Source organism: Lampris incognitus, chromosome 2, assembly GCF_029633865.1.
Source record: "Lampris incognitus isolate fLamInc1 chromosome 2, fLamInc1.hap2, whole genome shotgun sequence".
NCBI classification, from domain to species: domain Eukaryota; kingdom Metazoa; phylum Chordata; class Actinopteri; order Lampriformes; family Lampridae; genus Lampris; species Lampris incognitus.
The window spans coordinates 143902946-143921427 of NC_079212.1; the positions used below are offsets into that span (position 1 = coordinate 143902946).

Here is an 18482-nt window from a genome sequence, read left to right on the forward strand (position 1 = left end):
TTTGTTGGCGTGTGCTGTTGACAATGGCATATTTTTGGCAATGCCTGCAAGATTTACCATGGATTCATGTCAACCACATGCACACAACTGTCCACACACTTTCACCTGCACCTACCAGCAGGCGGGGAAAGTTACGTCCACAAATATGAGGATGGACGGATGGACAGAATTGTGGACATGACTTGATATGTACAACTTGAAACTTTTCACCAGTTTGCTGGTAAATCTGGCAGGCATCGCAAAAAATATGGCCTTGTCAACAGCACACGCCAACAAACAGGAAACTGGTACGACCGCTACAGTAGAAACCCGGAAGTCAGGGGACTACAGTTGTGCATAGAGCCGATTGGCTGGAGGCTACACACCCACCGCCCAAAGGCTGACGCCCAGAAACATCCCAAACACCGCAAAATAATAAGAACACACAGGTGGAGGGCAGAGTCTCTGCAGATAAATACACCGCCACACACTTCCAGTGGGTGGTTAAGTGAAGACTGGGAGGCATTGCTTTTGTACGAGTCTACACCGCTTTTTAGGAAATCCCGGCACAGTATACCTTTAAATGACACGGGGGAAATGCCGTGTACCTCTTATTGCGTCGAAAGTTTTTGTTGTCTCCAGAGGCAGTTTCTGCTTCTTCCCCTCCCCGTTCATATTGAGTCTTGCCATCGGCTGGTTGGTGAAGAGCCTGGAGAAACAGAAATTGCCCCATTTACAAATGACGTCTGTATGTAGTAATCTCCAGACAACTGCAGCATGGGCGAGAGAGTGGACTAAAGAGGCGTGGTTCTGGGACACTGTCGTTTTGTGGAACCAGTTAAACAAAACCTCTGATGGGAGATGACCATTTAATAGCTCCATTGACATACTGCCCCTGCACCTGTCGAACCCCCTCCTCTTTACCATCCAAGTCAGGTTTCTACACAGGCAACTCACGTCAGTTAAATGTGCTTTGCTCACATGCCTGCCATGTTGGTCGACTGTGACACAATGAGGTGGTAGGACACGGAAGCCCCGGCTCACTTCAGCCAGGGTGTTTCCTGCATAGAGAATGACGAGGCGGCCGCCTCCGTCAGGCTCCGTCCCGCCTCCAGCTCTCAGTGGGTGTCTTAATGAAAAACACTGTTTTCTAATGAGCGTGCACTCGGGCTGCAGACTACCACATGCCTCCTCCGACACATGTGGACTCGCCAGCCGCCTCTTTTCACCCGACAGTGAGGAGTTTCACCAGGGGGATGTAGCGCGTGGGAGGATCACGCTATTCCCCCTATTCTCCCTACCCCCCGAACAGGCACCCCAACCGACCAGAGGAGGCGCTAGTGCAGCGACCAGGACACATACCCACATCTGGCTTCTTAACCACAGACACGGCCAACTGTGTCTGTAGGGACGCCCGATCAAGCCGGAGGTAACACGGGGATTCGACCCGGCGATCCCTGTGTTGGTAGGCAATGTAATAGACTGTCACGCTACCCGGACACCGAAAAATTATGCTATTGCTAATCTGTAAACAGCTGTACAAACTTTAACCTGCGAGTGCTAAATGTCCTGTTCTGCTCATGCTGGAGGATTTTTGATCCTGCCTCCAACACGTCAGCTCTTACTTGCTGTGGGCGTCGGAAATCTGAAGTCTTCCTCCCTCCGAGACCCTGCACGACCGGACTCGTGCAGAGGACCCGTCACTCTGCTGGGGGGAACACCTCCTGGAGGATCTTGAGATCGGCGTTTGAACACCAGAATCTGAAAGAAAACATTTGTAAAAATACCAGTTTGTTGAACGCTTGATCAACGTAGAGAGACAGGAAGTAGATCTTACACAGAACACTACTTTTTACCAGCCCGTTACTGTGAACGGCCAAAGTGGTGAGTGATTTGAAGTAGACATGAGTGAATGTTGGGGCTCTCACTTTTCCCCCAAATCAAGTTCGAAAAATCCAAAGTAAAAGAGAATTTCCTCGAAGTAATTCAAACTTGTATGTAATCAGAATCCTCCATTATAACACCCCCCTCCCCCAGTAGTCCCACGCCGTTTCATAATCACAACAATCCCAAAACGACTGTCATCAGTCTGGAGGAACCTGCGCAGCCCCACTGCCTAGTTCCTGCCTCCGCTGTGCTCAGCAGTCAGTCAAGCTCGGTCAGTGCAGAGACATCCACCTATTGTGGCCATGATGCCACTCGATAGACAATAGCTTGAGAGGTCAACCATGAGGTTGTCCGAATGTTAAACACAAAACCAGTCAAAACCAAAACCAAAACATGCACCACCTCAACACTGCCGCTACTTTAGAACATTTACACTCTTGCCACAGTGAATTGCATAAGTGTTCTGATGAATACTTACGGTCCTTGGACAAGTCGCTGTGCCTGGACCGCTTGTCTTGTCCCATCTGGTCGCTGTGTCGGGACCGGTTGCTGTGCCTGGACTGCTTGTCATGTCCCGTCTGGTCGCTGTGTCAATATCGGTTGCTGTGCTGGGACCCGTCACTGTGCCTGGACCGGTCACTGTTCTGGGACCTGTCTCTGTGGCTGGACTGGTCACTGTGCCCTGACCGGTCACTGTGCTGGGAGCCATCTCTGTGGCTGGACTGGTCACTGTGCTGGGACCGGTCTCTGTGGCTGGACCGGTCACTGTGCTAGGACCCATCTCTGTGGCTGGACTGGTCACTGTGCTGGGACCCGTCCCAGTGCCTGGACTGGTTGCTGTGCTGAAACCCATCACTGTGGCTGGACTGATGACTGGGCCCAGCACCCCTCAACTGGCTGGCTCTGTTTACATTTGAATGTCCAGAGTCTGAAAAATAAAACAGTTAATGTACAGCTAAAGGCATGTTAATGGATAAACAGAATACACAAAGAAGAAATATGTTCTGAGATTCAACTGGATTCACATCCGACGTAGTTGACTAAATGATTTGGGATTAGGGGTGACTGGTTTAATGTGATGCTTATTCACTGCCTGTGGACCTGTCCCTGTTGTCCCTAGACCCAGCATTCTCCAGCCGGTGAGACCCGGCTGGATTTGCATGTCCAGGGTGTGAAAAGAGCACATGTAAATGATTACCCATTTTCATGTTATGATTATGCAAGAACAAATTATGTACATGACAAATTAGTAGATTCAAGTGACGGATGCTTACTACCAGTGAACCTTTTGCTAGATCCAGCAGATCCCATCCGGATGGACTTTGTCACCTTTGTTGGTGGAATGGGAGAGGAGGGCGCCTTGACAACGGCACCTAAACAGATACCGTGTATAAAATAAAAGGAAGCATCAGTCATTAAAATAATCAGCACTAACCTTGTAACTCCCCCCCTCCTTTTCTCCCCAATTGTACCCAGCCAATTACCCCACTCTTCCGAGCCGTCCCGGTCGCCGCTCCACCACCTCTGCCGATCCGGGGAGGGCTGCAGACTACCACATTCCTCCTCCGATACATATGGAGTCACCAGCCGCTTCTTGTCACCTGACAGTGAGGAGTTTCACCAGGGGGACGTAGCGCGTGGGAGGATCACGTTATTCCCCCCAGTTCTGCCTCCCACCCAAACAGGCGCCCCGAGTGACCAGACAAGGCGCTAGTGCAACAACCAGGACACATACCCACGTCCGGCTTTCCACTTGCAAACACAGCCAATTGTGTCTGTAGGGACGCCCAACCAAGCCGGAGGTAACACGGGGATTCGAACCGGCGACCTCTCTGTTGGTAGACAATGGAATAGACCGCTACACTACCCGGACGCCCCCCTACAAATTCTATATTTGACAAAGAGGAATTAACCTTATTAGATCATTAATAACAACGTACCGGACGTCATTTTACGTTTCAACAAAGTGAACGTCCTCCAGTCATCCAGAGGGAGGCGTTGTCCTCCAGTCACCCAGAGGGAGGCGTTGTCCTCCAGAGGGGGGTGTTGTCCTCCAGTCATCCAGAGGGGGGTGTTGTCCTCCAGTCCTCCAGAGGGGGGTGTTGTCCTCCAGTCCTCCAGAGGGGGGTGTTGTCCTCCAGTCATCCAGAGGGGGGTGTTGTCCTCCAGTCATCCAGAGGGGGGTGTTGTCCTCCAGTCCTCCAGAGGGGGGTGTTGTCCTCCAGTCACCCAGAGGGGGGTGTTGACTGAGCAAATCTGCCTTCGCCCTCGTTTGTGGACATCCAATGGTTTTGTCGTCGACACCGGTCCAGTTGTCTGGGACAGTTCCCGCCACTTCCTTTCTATGCCCCGCCCACTCAGCCCTGGCATACACCGTGATCTGCGAAGTAAAGCACATTCATCAGGTGCTGGCATGTTTCCACACCACTTAACAAATTGGCGTCAGTGGCGCCTCCACATGGAAGTTGAGATAATAATAGCCAACCTTCCGATTCTGTGTTCTACACCACGGGGGACGGGTATGAGGACAGAAGCACCATTTGCACGAGGGAGGCGCGCCACCTTGCGGAACAGATCCGTTTCGAGCAGTGGTGGTCTGTTCGTCCTGCCGTGCCTCTCTCTTGTGGACGCTGTACTCAGACGTTTGGAGCTGCATGGCTTTTCAGACGAGGCTGATGTGTAACGGCGGTGCAGGGTGTGGCGTACCACCGCGCCGCCCCCTCCTCCTCTGTCTCTGGCGACGGCAAATCTTTCGGCTTGCAAGAGAAAACGAAACCGTCTCTTCCCTTTGTAGAAACAAGCGCTCCAAGAAGGAGCTTTGCAGAGGGAACGAGCTGGATTTGTCGGTTTGTAAACGCAACAAAGTTGGCCCCTCCTCCCCGGTTCACCGAAACCAGAGGGACACCAGAGGGACACCAGAGGGACACGCCCCCTCACCGCGGTTGCCAGGACGCATCCCCAGTGTCCGCGTCGCTCTTCATCCCCATCCTCTCCATCGGTGCTCGCCAGCAGGTGAAAGCCGAGCCCCGGATTCTCTCTCGTGCTGGAACGAGTTTTGTCCACTTGGCGTTTCGCCTCGCTGCGTTTGCGGCTTTTCGGCGCCGTGTCCGTCGTTGTCGTGGGTGGCTTCCTCTTGGTTGCAAGCTTATCATCTCCATCTGGCATCGGATCGCTACTTTATAGAGTCCCGCTGCCCAAAGGTCAACGCCCAGAAACGTCCCGTACACAGCAAAGTAAGAAACTACAGGCAGAGGACGGGGACTCTGCAGATACAGACACCACCTCACACCTCCAGGGGCTCATAAGTGATGATGGAGAGGGACTTTTTTTGGGGGGGGGGGGGCTGTTTTTCTCCCCAATTATACCCGGCCAATTACCCCACTTCTCTGAGCCATTCCGGCCGCCGCTCCACCCCCCCTGCCAATCCGGGGAGGGCTGCAGACCACCACATGCCCCCCCCCAACACATGTGGAGTCGCCAGTCGCCCAGTGGTACCCCCAAGGGGTGGCCAGGGGTGGCCACGGCCAGCCACGAGTCGCATATGCAGAACATGCTTCTGATCAGAATCAGAATCAATCAGAATCAGAATACTTCATTTATCCCCGAGGGGGAAACTGAGTTCTATTAGACACTCACGCTCTAATAACTAAAAACTAACAAGATAAGAAAACAGAAACAGAAATAAAAGCTAAATAAGAAATAGAGATATGAACAAAATATATCAACAAGCATGGTGCACATAACACCCTATCTATACTGCACTATCGCAGCACAAACAAGCAGAACTCGACAGGACCAGTACAGTGACCATTAACTCAGAGTGTCTGAGTCTGAGGGAGGAGTTGTAGAGTTTGATGGCCACAGGCAGGAATGACCTCCTGTGGCGCTCTGTGGTACATTTCGGCAGAATGAGTCTATTACTAAAGGTACTCCTGTGCCCAACCAGCACGTCATGGAGTGGGTGGGAGACATTGTTCATGATGGCACGTAATTTCAACAGCATCCTCCTCTCAGAAACTGCCGCCAGTGAACCCAGTTCCACCCCCATGTCACCAGCCTTGCGGATCAGTTTATTGAGCCTGTTTGCATCCACTACCTTCAACCTGCTGCCCCAACACACAATAACAAACAGGAGAGCATTGGCCACCAGACTCATACCACATCCTGAGCATTGTCTGGCAGATGTTCAAGGACCTCAGCCTCCTCAAAAAGTGGAGACGGCTTTGTCCCTTCTTGTAGAGGGCATCAGTGTTCTTAGCCCAGTCCACTTTAATACACCCCCAGGTACTCATTGTATTCCAGTGTCCACACTGACCCCCTGGATGGAGACAGGGGTCACTGGTGACATATCCCTCCTCAGGTCAACAACCAGCTCCTTTGTCTTACTCACGTTGAGCTGCAGATTGTTCTGCTCACACCAGGTGACAAAGTTTCCCACCACAGCCCTGTACTCAGCCTCCTCGCCCTTACTGATGCAGCTGACTACAGCAGAGTCATCAGAGAACTTCTGAAGATGGCAGGACTCTGTGTGCTAGTTTAAGTAGAGGGTGTAAATGAAGGGAGGCATGACTGTCCCCTGCGGAGCCCCAGTGTTGCTGACCACTGTCTGACCCACAGTGTTGCAAGCGCACATACTGTGGTCTACCAGTAAGGTAGTCAACAATCCAGGACACAAGGGAGGCATCTACCTGCATTGCTGTCAGCTTCTCGCCCAGTAGAGCTGGCCAGATGGCGTTCAAGGCGCTGGAAAAGTCAAAGAACATGACTCTCGCAGAGCTTGCTGACTTATCCAGGCAGGTGTAGGCATGTTTAAGCAGGAAAATTATGGCATCCTCAACTTCCCTTTGGGGTTGGTAGGCAAACTGGGGGGGAACTAAGTGTGGCTTGACCGTGGGCTGAAGCTGCTCCAGGATGAGTCTTTCCAGTCTTCATAATGTGTGAAGTCAATGCTACTGGTCTGTAGTCCTTGGAGTCCCTGGGATGTGACGTTTTAGGCACAGGAACAAGGCAGGATGTTTTCCACAGCACGGGGACCCTTTGAAGTCTAAGGCTCATGTTGAAGACATGGTGAAGCACTCCACATAACTGAGGGCACAGGCTTTGAGCACCCTGGGGCTAACACCATCCGGGCCTGCCGCCTTGCTTGCATGAAGTCTCAACAACTGTCTTCTGACATGGTCAACCGTGAAGCACGCTGTAGGTGTTACAGGTGGTGGTGGTGGTGGGGGATCGTCAGGATGGAGAGGGCCAGTAGTCCAGGAACCTGGGGGGGGGGGGGACTAGGGCCCCCACTAGAAGGCTGGAGGGATGTAAGGAGGGGGGGAGGGGCAGTGAAGTCGACCGTTGGTGAGGGCAGGCAACAGATGAGACCAGGGGAGGACGGGGAGGGGTCATTGCATTAGATCTGTTAAAAAACACATTAAGCTCATTGGCCCTGTCCAAGCGGCCCTCCACTGCTCTGCTGCCAGTCAGCCTGAAACCAGTGATGGTCTTCATGCCACTGCAGACCCCTCTCATGTTGTTCTGTTGGAGTTTTTGCTCCAACTTCCTCCTGTAGTCATCTTTAGCCTCCTTGATTCACTTTAAGGTCTCGTATTTTTCTCAACTCCTCCTTACTGCCGACTCTAAAGGCCCTCTTCTTTTCGTCCAGGGTGGCTTTGATGTCCTTCGTTACCCATGGCTTATTATTTGAATAACAATGGATAGTCTGTTCAGGGACAATGCAGTCCACACAGTAGTTTATATAGTCGGTGACGCACCCTGTGATCCCATCCAGGTCATCCCCGTGTGGCTCACAGAGAGCCTGCCAGTCTGTTACCTCAAAACAGCCCTGGAGTTTCACGCAGACCTCCTCCGACCATTTCCTCACTGTTTTTGTGGTCACAGGCTGCCGTTTTACGAGGGGCACATAGCAGGAGTTCAGATATACTAGGTTGTGATCTGACTTACCAGGGGAGGAAGGGGAGAAGAGCTGTAAGCCTCTTCATGTTAGCATACATCAAGTCCAGTGTCCTCTCCTCTCTGGTTGTACAGTTCACATACTGGGCGAAGCTGGGCAGGGTTTTCACCATGGAGACATGGTTGAAGTCACCCGAGATTATGATGAGGGCACTCGGGTGTTGTGTCTGAAGATGAGCTCTGGCGGTGTGAATGACGTCACACGCTGCCATCAGGTTGGCAGAGGGGGGGATGTAAACAGCTACCACAACAGCATGTGAGGTTTCCCTGGGCAAATAATATGGCCTGAGTCCCACGGCTAACAGTTCAATGTCCGGGCAACAAATACGTTCCTTGTGTCCAGGATTACACCATCTGTTGTTAACGAGAATAACAACTCCTCCACCCTTGCTCTCACCACTTCCTGAGCAATCCCTGTCGGCCCGAACAGTCTGAAAGCCGTCGATAGAAACGCTGTGGTGGGGGACGTCCTGGTGCAGCCATGTTTCAGTGAAACACACGAGGCGACACTCCCCAAACTCCCTCCAATTCCTGGCTAGCGCCGTTAGCTCGTCCATCTTGTTAGCTAGCGACCTGACGTTGCCCATGACGAGAGAAGGGACATAAGGTTTATGTCTCCTTCTCTCTCTCCGTGCATCGACCTTCCGCTTTCTTCATGTGTGTCCTTTACCCCGCCGTCCCCGAAAAGATCTCCTAACCGCCCTCCTAATACCCTTGGGGATTTGGCGAGGTGGTCCGTAAAGCTAGCCAGCTGAAATGCCAACAACTGACCTCTGCTTTAAACAATGGCGCCGCAGTGCTGCTGAGCACTGTCGGTACGACGCACAGGAAGTATTCCAAACATCAGATTACGCATAATATGCGTCTACCTAGCAACGGGAGAATAAAGCTGTATTCAAATTAATGTAGCTGTAAACTACTAATAAGACCCACTGGCCGATCAACTAGAGGATCTGACCCTTTAGCCGAGCGGTTAGTGATGTCGCCTTGTGGTGCAGTATACCCTGTGTCGAATCCCGCACCGGGCGAGAAAATAGCTCGGTTACATAGCCTAATGAATAGGTTGGGAGTAGGCTATAATAAAATGTATATTGTTGACCATGATTATGCTTTTTTGTTTGGTTTTTCATTTTTGGACATATACAATATAACAATGAATCGTCTAACATGTTATAATATATACAGATGCGCAACACATTAAAAGAGAATCGTTGCGGAACTCAAAATGTTAACTGTACTGGTATTAGTCTATGCACATCAGATATTTAGTAACATTAACTGTAAAAAAAGAAGAAGAAAAGAAACCCGAGTATTTCAGTATGCGATTCCTTAACTCTCATATTGGGTTTCCAACTAGCTTATACAGTACACTACAACAGCAGAATAGAATTCCTGAAATTCAGTCAGGGCTTCTGGTTTTGGTGTGCCACCCCGAGATGTTCAGTGGCCCCATTTGGTCGCCCCTATGAAACCTTTCTGGGGGCGCCACTGCAGCCGCCTCCCCGTCACCCGATAGTGAGGAGCCTCACCAGGGGAACGCAGCGTGTGGGAGGACCACGCTGTTCACCCCAGCCCCCCCCCCCCCCCCGAACAGGCGCCATTACCGACCAGAGGAGGCGCTAGCGCAGCGACCAGGACACGTACCCACATCTGGCTTCCCACCCACAGACACGGCCAGTTGTGTCTGTCGGGACGCCCGGAGAGGGGTTATTTTTGAATGAGTGTACACACTGATTTTCAGGAAAATCCTACTGGTCCCGTCTTTAACTGCGCTCTCTCTCTCTCTGGTGCCTTTCAGCACATGGAGAGCTGTTTTCTCTGCTACTCTTGTTTTCTCTGCTACTCCGCTCTACTCCGGACTGCTACTCCGCTCTACGCCGGGCTGCTACTCCGCTCTACGCCGGGCTGCTACTCCGCTCTACGCCGCGCTGCTACTCCGCTCTACTCCGGGCTGCTACTCCGCTCTACGCCGGACTGCTACTCCGCTCTACGCCGGACTGCTACTCCGCTCTACGCCGGACTGATACTCCGCTCTCCGCCGGGCTGCTACTCCGCTCTACTCCGCTCTACTCCGGGCTGCCTGCTACTCCGCTCTACGCCGGGCTGCTACTCCGCTCTACGCCGGACTGATACTCCGCTCTCCGCCGGGCTGCTACTCCGCTCTACTCCGCTCTCCGCCGGGCTGCTACTCCGCTCTACTCCGCTCTACGCCGGGCTGCCTGCTACTCCGCTCTACGCCGGGCTGCCTGCTACTCCGCTCTACTCCGCTCTACGCCGGGCGGTTCCAGTGCAGAAAGAACCAGATGTGGAAAGAGCAGGAAAACGTCCCGTGCTTAGCTTTTCAGGAGCACCCACGAGCACCAATATATTCCGCTCCTCAGCACGCGAGCGGGAACTGCTGCGCCTGCTCATGTTGACAGAGTGGCGGCCGACAGGGAAACGCCCACTTCTGTGTTTACCAGGGGCGTCGCTGGTTGGCCGAGCAATCGTGTAACTTCAGCGACGTCGCTGGTCGCTTGGATCCAGCGGCCCAGTCGTATCCAACTAACCACTCAGTCAGTCAGTCAGGGACGTTGCGTTTGTAAGGCTGGCCTGCTGGTCCGGTCCAGCCAGAAAGGACTGCAAAGTGGACATGATAGAGAAAATAGTGCTGACGTGCCGTGTTGTTGCACAACATCTGTGAAGACAACAGTGACCGCTTTGTGAAGACCTCCCAGACACGCGTGTGAGCATGCACCCCCCCAGTGCACGCTTCACCAGAGCAAGAAGCTGACGTCCAAGCTGCATTAATGGAGCGCTTCAACATCAGAGACGAGCGATGCTGCAGAACTCGAGAATGATGCAGAAAAGACCATTTAAATCTTGAACATATTGTATTTTCAGTGTTTTCGGGCGAAACATTTACACGTTTATAAAATCTGCACATGTAAAAAAAATCGTACATAAAAAAGTATTTAATTAAATATATTAAACAACAACTTGAATTTTCTTGTGAGAATATGTGTGTATGGTTTTCCCATGCAAATCACCTGAACCACCATGAACACACACAACCACGTGCTCACACACACACACACACACACACACACACACACACACACACACACACACACACACACACACACGTTGCCTGAAACGGTTTGAGTGAGGTGAGTGGTCAGAAGGTGGGAATATGTGAAATCACCTGCGGTATTGAGCAGTTGGAGGGAAGTGTGCCTACTCTCGGCACGCCACGGCTCATGGGCAATTATGGATGCATTAAAGCTCAACGTTTCCTTTCTGAGGGACGCCGTTTGAGTTTTGCTTAACTGATTAGAGTCACAGCCTTCCCCCGGTCTTTGTTTGATAGTGTGTTGCTGTTGATTCTGGACATCACCGAAGTGCCCTTCCACAACATGGGGGAGGGGGGGGGGGTGAGGGGAGGTGGTGGTGCCGGTAATTGGGTGGTCAGATCAGACAAAAGGACTTTCCACTAACTGCTATGAGACAGGGTCATATAGAGAGGGACAGACAGATGCGGAGGTAGAGACAGACAGATGGCTTTTGGAGGGTGTGTGTGAGACAGTTGGGTCATCTGAAAATTGTTGGCCGGTGGTGTGGTGACGCCAGAGCTCCCCTCTTATGGGCAGCCAAGTGTTCCGACTGACCAATGCGCCACCGCTAGCTGTCACCGCTGGCGTTAGCTGCTCTGATACCAGCCACAAAATCACTGATCCTGCTGGACAGTGTGGCGTCAGCGTCCATCTGCTGGCAAAGCTCGACGTACTTGGAGTCCAGCAGTATGTCACCGATGCTGTGCCTTAGAAAGTTGACGTTGCCCTGGACCGACTGGAAGGGGCTGGACGTAGACATGTAATGGGAAAATGGCGTTGGCGGCTTCGGGGGCAGTGTGTCCGTGCCCTCGGCGCTGTAGTGTATACTCTCCCCCTGCAGGACGTGCTGAACCTCAGAGGAGAAGTCGCCCAGGTGCTGCTGCAAGATCCTGTCAATGTCTCTGAACGAAGCGTGAGGAGAATGAGGGGGGGAGTCATCTAGTATCTCTATCACTTCTATCGCCTCCTTTTTCACTTCTACCCGGTCCAATACCTGCATCCCCACCTCCTCTCTCTCCTCCACCAATTCTACTCCTCTCTCCTTCACCTCTTCCATTCCCTCTTTTGACTCCTCTTCCAGCATCTCCTCAACAGGCTGTGGAGTCGGGGACAGGGGTGAGGGTGTCGCCTCCTGGTTCCTCCTCTCCTCTTCTTTGTGTTGAGATCCCTCGTCTGTTACGCCTGTAAGAGAAAGACTTTTGTTTAAAACGGACATCTTGCATGGTCATGGTTCAGGGGAATCACTGCTATGAAGTTTACACTGGTATATGGAGTTTGTTTGAAAATGATGCTTTACACGCGTGTCCCTGCCGGAGCACTGAGCAAGTTTCGTTTGTGTGCATTTTCCAAACACAGCAGGGGGGGGAAATGGCCAGATCTGAGGAGTTGGCGAAAAGGATCGGTGCAACTTCAGCTACACAGACACGGTCTGGGTTTAAAAACACACATTACCGACAACAGAAAAACTAACGTAACTTTAATGACACTTGTGGGAAAATTAAGCTTCAGTGCGGTGGCCCGGCAACAACTCCAGTTTCAGGGTGAGTGGCTTTGTTATGGGAAGCGGCAGGAGTATGACCCTAACACGCCTCCACAGGAAACTAACGTCGACATGTGGAGAGCATGCAAACTCCACACAGAAAGGCCCGGTTGAAGAGGTGTCCGGGTGGCATGGCGGTTTATTCTGTTGCCTACCAACATGAGGATCAGCGGTTTGAATCCCTGTGTTACTTCCGGCTTGGTCGGCGTTCCTACAGACACAACTGGCCGTGTCTGTGGGTGGGAAGCCGGATGTGGGTATATGTCCCGGTCGCGGCATTAGCGCCTCCTCTGGTCGGTCGGGCTGCCTGCTCGGGGGGGGGGGGGGGACTGGGGGGAATAGCGTGATCCTCCCATGCGCTACATCCCCCTGGCGAAACTCCTCACTGTCCGGTGAAAAGAAGCGGCTGGTGACTCCACATGTATCGGAGGAGGCATGTGGTAGTCTGCAGCCCTCCCCGGAATGGCAAAGGGGGTGGAGTAGCTGAACCAGAATTGGATTTTTTTTTTTCCTCAAACAAATGACCTCATGAGCCAGTGGTTCTCAATGAGGTCCTTGGGGAACTAGAGTACCGCTGGTTTTCTATTCTACCAGGTATTTAATTGCATTCACCTGTCGTGTCAGGACATGCTCTCCTCATGTCTGTCGTGTCGGGGCATGTTCTCCCCGTGTCTGAGTGGGTTTGTGCCGGGGGCTCCGGTTTCCTCCCACAGCCCAAAGACATGAAGTCAGGGGAACTGGAGATACTACAATGCCCCTAGGTGTGAATGTGTCTGTCTTTGTCTGCCCTGCAATGGACCGGCGACCTGTCCAGGGTGTTTGTCCACCTTCCGCTCAATGAGCAAACAACACATTAGTGAGTCATCACCAAACAAAAGACAGTTAATGTCCAAACAAAATGCAAATCCTCCTTAAAAATAACCGCATCATCACAGAAGCTGTCTGTGCACTTCAACAGGATATGATGATAACAGGCCAGGGTATAAAACGCACAACAGCCACCCTCTCCTACCACACAAAACCAACAAAATGACACGTAGGCCTGCACATCATGAGAGCACACACAGCCAAGCGACCGTCAGCGACAGACACTTCAGTACCATGGACAGGGAACAGCGATCATGGCGTTTTGGGAACCCACAACCACCAACAAGTAATATTGTTAATAAATAATATTACATTGGCACAACAGCCTATTAGATATAGATGCTACAGTAAATGTGTGCATAACGACCACTGAGTCAGTAAATTTACAGACTGACCAGTAATTCTGCATAATGACCGTTTTCCCAAATAAACCGTCATGGCAGTGGTGGCCAAAGTAAAATCTGTTGGCCCGGCAGCCTATTAGATTTTAAATAACTTGCCAAATTAAGCTCTGGTGTAGATCTTCCTGTGCCCATTAACTTCAACTTTCATTAAAAGTGAATCTTGGGCATCCAGGTAGCATGGCGGACTATGCCATTGCCTACCAACACGGGGTTCGTCGGTTTGAATCCCTGTGTTACCTCCGGCTTAGTTGGGCGTCCCTACAGACACAATTGGCCGTGTCTGCGGGTGGGAAGCCGGATGTGGGTATGTGTCCTGGTCGCTGCACTAGCGCCTCCTCTGGTCGGTCGGGGCGCCTGCTCGGGGGGAGGGGGAACTGGGGGGAATAGCGTGATCCTACCACGTGCTACGTCCCCCTGGTGAAACTCCTCACTGCCAGGTGAAAAGAAGCAACTGGCGACTCCACATGTATCGGAGCAGGCATGTGGTAGTCTTCCCGGATCGGCAGAGGGGGTGGAGCAGAGACTAGGACGGCTCAGAAGAATCAGGTAATTGGCCCGATATAATTGGGGAGAAGGGGGAAAATTCCAGAAAGAAAAGTTAATCTTGAAAACGGCAGGAATAATAAATTTTGCAACAATGTCCTCCTCACTAGCGGTAAAGTTATTAACGGCTTCCATCGTGAACCAACAGTCTAACTAGCTGGCTAGTTTATCGCCTTTTTGTTTTCACTCTCTTGTGATTCATGTTCCCTGCAACAGGCGGAAGTTGTCATTAAGATCGCAATAACAAACCCCGCTCATTTAGAGGGAAGCTATAATTCGTCAGTTTTACTGCCGTTTGAAATTACTCTCTCACTGAATCACTATTGCTCGGACGAGTCGGATCTCTGTAAAATTATAGCTGGACCACCAATCACAGGGTTGAAAGCTTAGCGTTTCCTTCCCAGCAACTGCAAGGCAGCAAAATTCTGACAGGGAGACAAAAGGGCTTCTTTCATTTCATCGGCGGTCACTCGGGGTCGAGTATGACCGTCCTCCCTCTGGGTCCTCAGGAGGGTGTAGAGGCTGATCCTGGAGCCGCATAATGGAAGGACGCCTGCGCGTGACAGCTTTTTACATGGAGTGGCTGATGAGCCTGCAGCCACCACACCGTCCTTGGCAGGGGGTGGCCAGAGTCCAGTGGCATGGAGAACCAAGATGATAGGGGACCACCATCTTTTGCAGCCTTCATCCACCTTCATTTCTGTTGTGACCTGGAGACATCTTCCGCCAGTTCCGCCGTTGAGGACTTTGTTGGATCGCGCTTCATCTGGAACCTCCCCCTTGACCTATCTGCTTTGGGTGACCCTAACAGGAGCCAAGTTCCAGACGGCATAGCTCTTGGGATCATTGGTACATGCAAGCTTCTCCACCACAGCAAGGTGGTGATCCAGGAGAAGTTCTTTCATTTAACCCTTCACATTCAAACAAACTGAATAGGCAGGTTTGAAGGGTTTATTTCCTCGGAAACATTTTGTTTAGATGTTGATTGGCAAATTATGAATTAATAAAATAAAATCAGAACTGATGACTTTTTAAACTTTTCTTTTAGAATATCTTATGCCCTCTCTCAGGGCCTAGAGGGCTCTGACGGTTCCCCTGTGATTTCTACATCTGTCAGTCGTCATCAGGTCTTAAAATCTGAGTCTAGCATCAAGGTTTACAGCAGATGAAACAGCTATGAGTCCCTGAGACCAAGCTGTTGTTGCTGCAGGTTACCTGTGGACTTCGAGGGGGCCATGGAAGATCGGTGCTTCTTAGTGGAGCTGTGGTGCTCATTAGGCCTGAGTGACAGGGAGGGGTGTTTCTTGGGCCGGCACATGGTTGCAGCAGCGTGCATTGCCGTGGCGACACGGCAGCGGCGGGGATCTCTGGGGTTATCCATCTCTCTGTGGCTAGACTTCGCAGTGGTACATGTTGCTGTGGCGACGTGGCGGGGATCCCTGGGGTTATCCATCTCTCTGTGGCTAGACTTCGCTGTGGTGCATGTTGCTGTGGCGACACGTCGGCGGCGGGGATCCCTGGGGTTATCCATCTCTCTCTGGCTAGACTTCGCAGTGGTGCGTGTTGCCATGGCGACATGTCGGCAGCGGGGATCCCTGGGGTTATCAATCTCTATGTGGCTGTACCTCTCTGACGGCAGACCTGCGATAGAAAAGGGGAAAGATATTTTATCCTTAATATCACTTCACATTCTCCTCTTTTAACAGCCTAACAGCCTTTTCCACAGTGATGTCAAGAGCCTTGATCATAGATGGAAGAAACATTCCTGGGTTCCTACAATGACCACGGATGAAAGATATGTACATGTACAGACAGACAGAGAGAGGGGCTTTCAGACAGACAGACCTGTAATAGGTATGAGGACCCATGGGATCTCATCATCTTCCTCTTCTCCTCTCCTCCCAAAACCTCCTCCTCTTCTGGGGGCAGACTCCTCGTTGTGGGAGCTGGGACGTAACCCCTTCAAGCTGCTGACACGACCAATCGTCCGCTCCTGGAACCACACACACACACACAGAGCGTTTCCCCTGTGAATGTAGTAAATATAACTTTGCTTGGTGATTTTGTGAAAATTAATCACTGCTCTCTGGCCCGCTGACACAAACGGTTCTTATTCTTAAGCCTCCTACAGACTGTGTGATTTTAGCAGTCCTGTAAGTTTATTACAGCCACACGGTGCGATACGGCTCTAATAAACTTGGGTACGACATCAAGTGTGGTGTGTGTAGACTGTACGATGACAATACTACTGAGTCGCAGGCTACGACCCAAGTCCATAAAAACGCCATCAGCGTGGGCGCCACATCAACGCACATCATCAATCTACGCTGCTGGTAGAGAAACATGACGCCAAGCCTGACTCGAGTCCTTTCAATAGTCGCCCTAGCTCATTTTGTTGTTCGTTTTGCTGCTCGTTGTGTTGAATCCGTGGCATTTGGGTCACAGATGCTAACAGTGTGTTTGTTTGTGTTTAGCGCCAGCAAAGATCCTACGTGGCGTTGATCAGTGCGTCATTTCGTGCTGCATTTCTATTGGTTGTTTAGTAGACGTAGGTCGTAGCAGCAGTCACACTGTGAGATGGTCGTCCTACATTTCTGATACTGTCCTGTCAGACTTTTGTCCCAGGTTGTCTTCGCTCGCAAGACCGTAATAACGGCCGTCTTTGAACCCGTCTCACAGTCCAATGTAGGACCGCCGTTTTGGAGCCAAGACCAAAGATATCGTCACGTTTAGTCGTCTTTCGTCTGAGACGCCCACATCACACAGTCTGTAGGAGGCTTGATGCTTATTGTTCTCAGCAAGCTTAACTCAAAACAATTCCCGTTTCCGCATGGAAGATTGGAAAACATGGATCAAGTCAGCAGCGGTAGTGAAAAGAAACTGAATCAACTGGAGAACGATTTGCCATATCCCAAAAAGGGATACTTGGAAATATCAATCCAGGAGGGCCGACGTCACTGATGGTGCCCCAGAAGGAAAAAGTGAGAAGTGTCAAATAAGAAGGTACAAGCCACACTGAGAGGAGATGAAACAGAAAAAGCTCAGTGGACGGGGAGGTTTGAGGGAAGCAGACCACTGCAAATGTAGCTTTATGAATACAACCCCGTTGCCTGAAGGAGAGGAATGAGGTACAACACATACTGTATGGGATATAACGGCCCTCTTGAGTCTGGCTGAAGACACCTCTATTCATGTCTGAAAGGCAAATGATGCGTGGTGACTCATGGTGGGCTCCGTATAAGATAGGGGCTGTCCGGACATTTCCGAGGGGAGAGGGTCCTCCTGCTGCACCACAGCTCGACCCAAAATCCGTTTGATGAAAGTCAAACGCCGTTCAAGAGTCGTCCGCCTGAGCTGGCTACAGAGCGCACATGCCTCAGGCTGAGTCGGCGCTCGTCTAGCATGGACTATTCCCAAACAGACCAGGCAAGTATCATGGAGGTCCTTCTTGTGCAGAGAAAAACCACAGCCTTGAGGACAAGGACGAGTGGTAGTTTTCTTCTTGGAAGGACTGGTCTGAGTTTGATCGCTCATGTTTACAGCTGCAGCCATTAGCGAAGCTAAACTAGCGCAGCTTGACCACCGAGATGAAAAAAAAAAACCCCAAAAAAACAAAACAAACAAAACCGATATGCAAAAACTTTCAGAAATGGCGTTCGGTGGACAGCTGACGCACCAATACAAGGCTGTTGTCAGTCTAACCTGGTGGAACCCAGTCATCTCCCTCATGAAAAAACACTACTGAATCACTACTCATCACTACTACTAAATATCTACACAAAAACTACTGTTTCACTACTTGATTGCTATTGAGGTGTGAAGTGATTTATGTAGTGATTTCAATAGTAATGAGTAGAGAATTGGCTGATTTCACTACTGATCACTACTGACAATTACTACATGATGCCTATTCAAATCACTGCACGATTGCTACTTAATTACTTCTGTCTCACTAGTGGCTTTTGGGAAATTACTATATAATCACTACTCATTCCTTCACATTTATTATTGAATTACTACACAATGCTTACACATTTACTGTTGTATGCCTTCACAATCCCTATTCAGTTACTGCATCCTTCTGTGTGTGTAGTGTTTTATCACTACTCATCACTACTGAATTACTTTTCATTTCTACACAAACCCTTTTGAATCACCACTGAAACTGGACATGATTATCACTTAATTACTTCTGTCTTACTATTAAGCAAT

At 50.9% G+C, this 18482-nt stretch overlaps 1 protein-coding gene across 1 annotated transcript in view; it reads right to left on the bottom strand.

Annotated features, from left to right (window-relative positions):
* Nucleotides 1-3181: 3181 nt before the first annotated feature.
* The window catches only part of LOC130107697 (protein TASOR-like), a 76860-nt gene continuing 61559 nt past the window's right edge, over nucleotides 3182-18482 (bottom strand). The window contains exons 18-21 of the mRNA XM_056274413.1: nucleotides 16116-16263; nucleotides 15486-15911; nucleotides 11009-12098; nucleotides 3182-3239 (exon numbers count right to left, since the gene is read on the bottom strand). Coding sequence (XP_056130388.1) covers nucleotides 11485-12098; nucleotides 15486-15911; nucleotides 16116-16263 — 1188 coding nt within the window. The 3' untranslated portion in view covers nucleotides 3182-3239; nucleotides 11009-11484. The remainder of the gene's footprint in view (nucleotides 3240-11008; nucleotides 12099-15485; nucleotides 15912-16115; nucleotides 16264-18482) is intronic.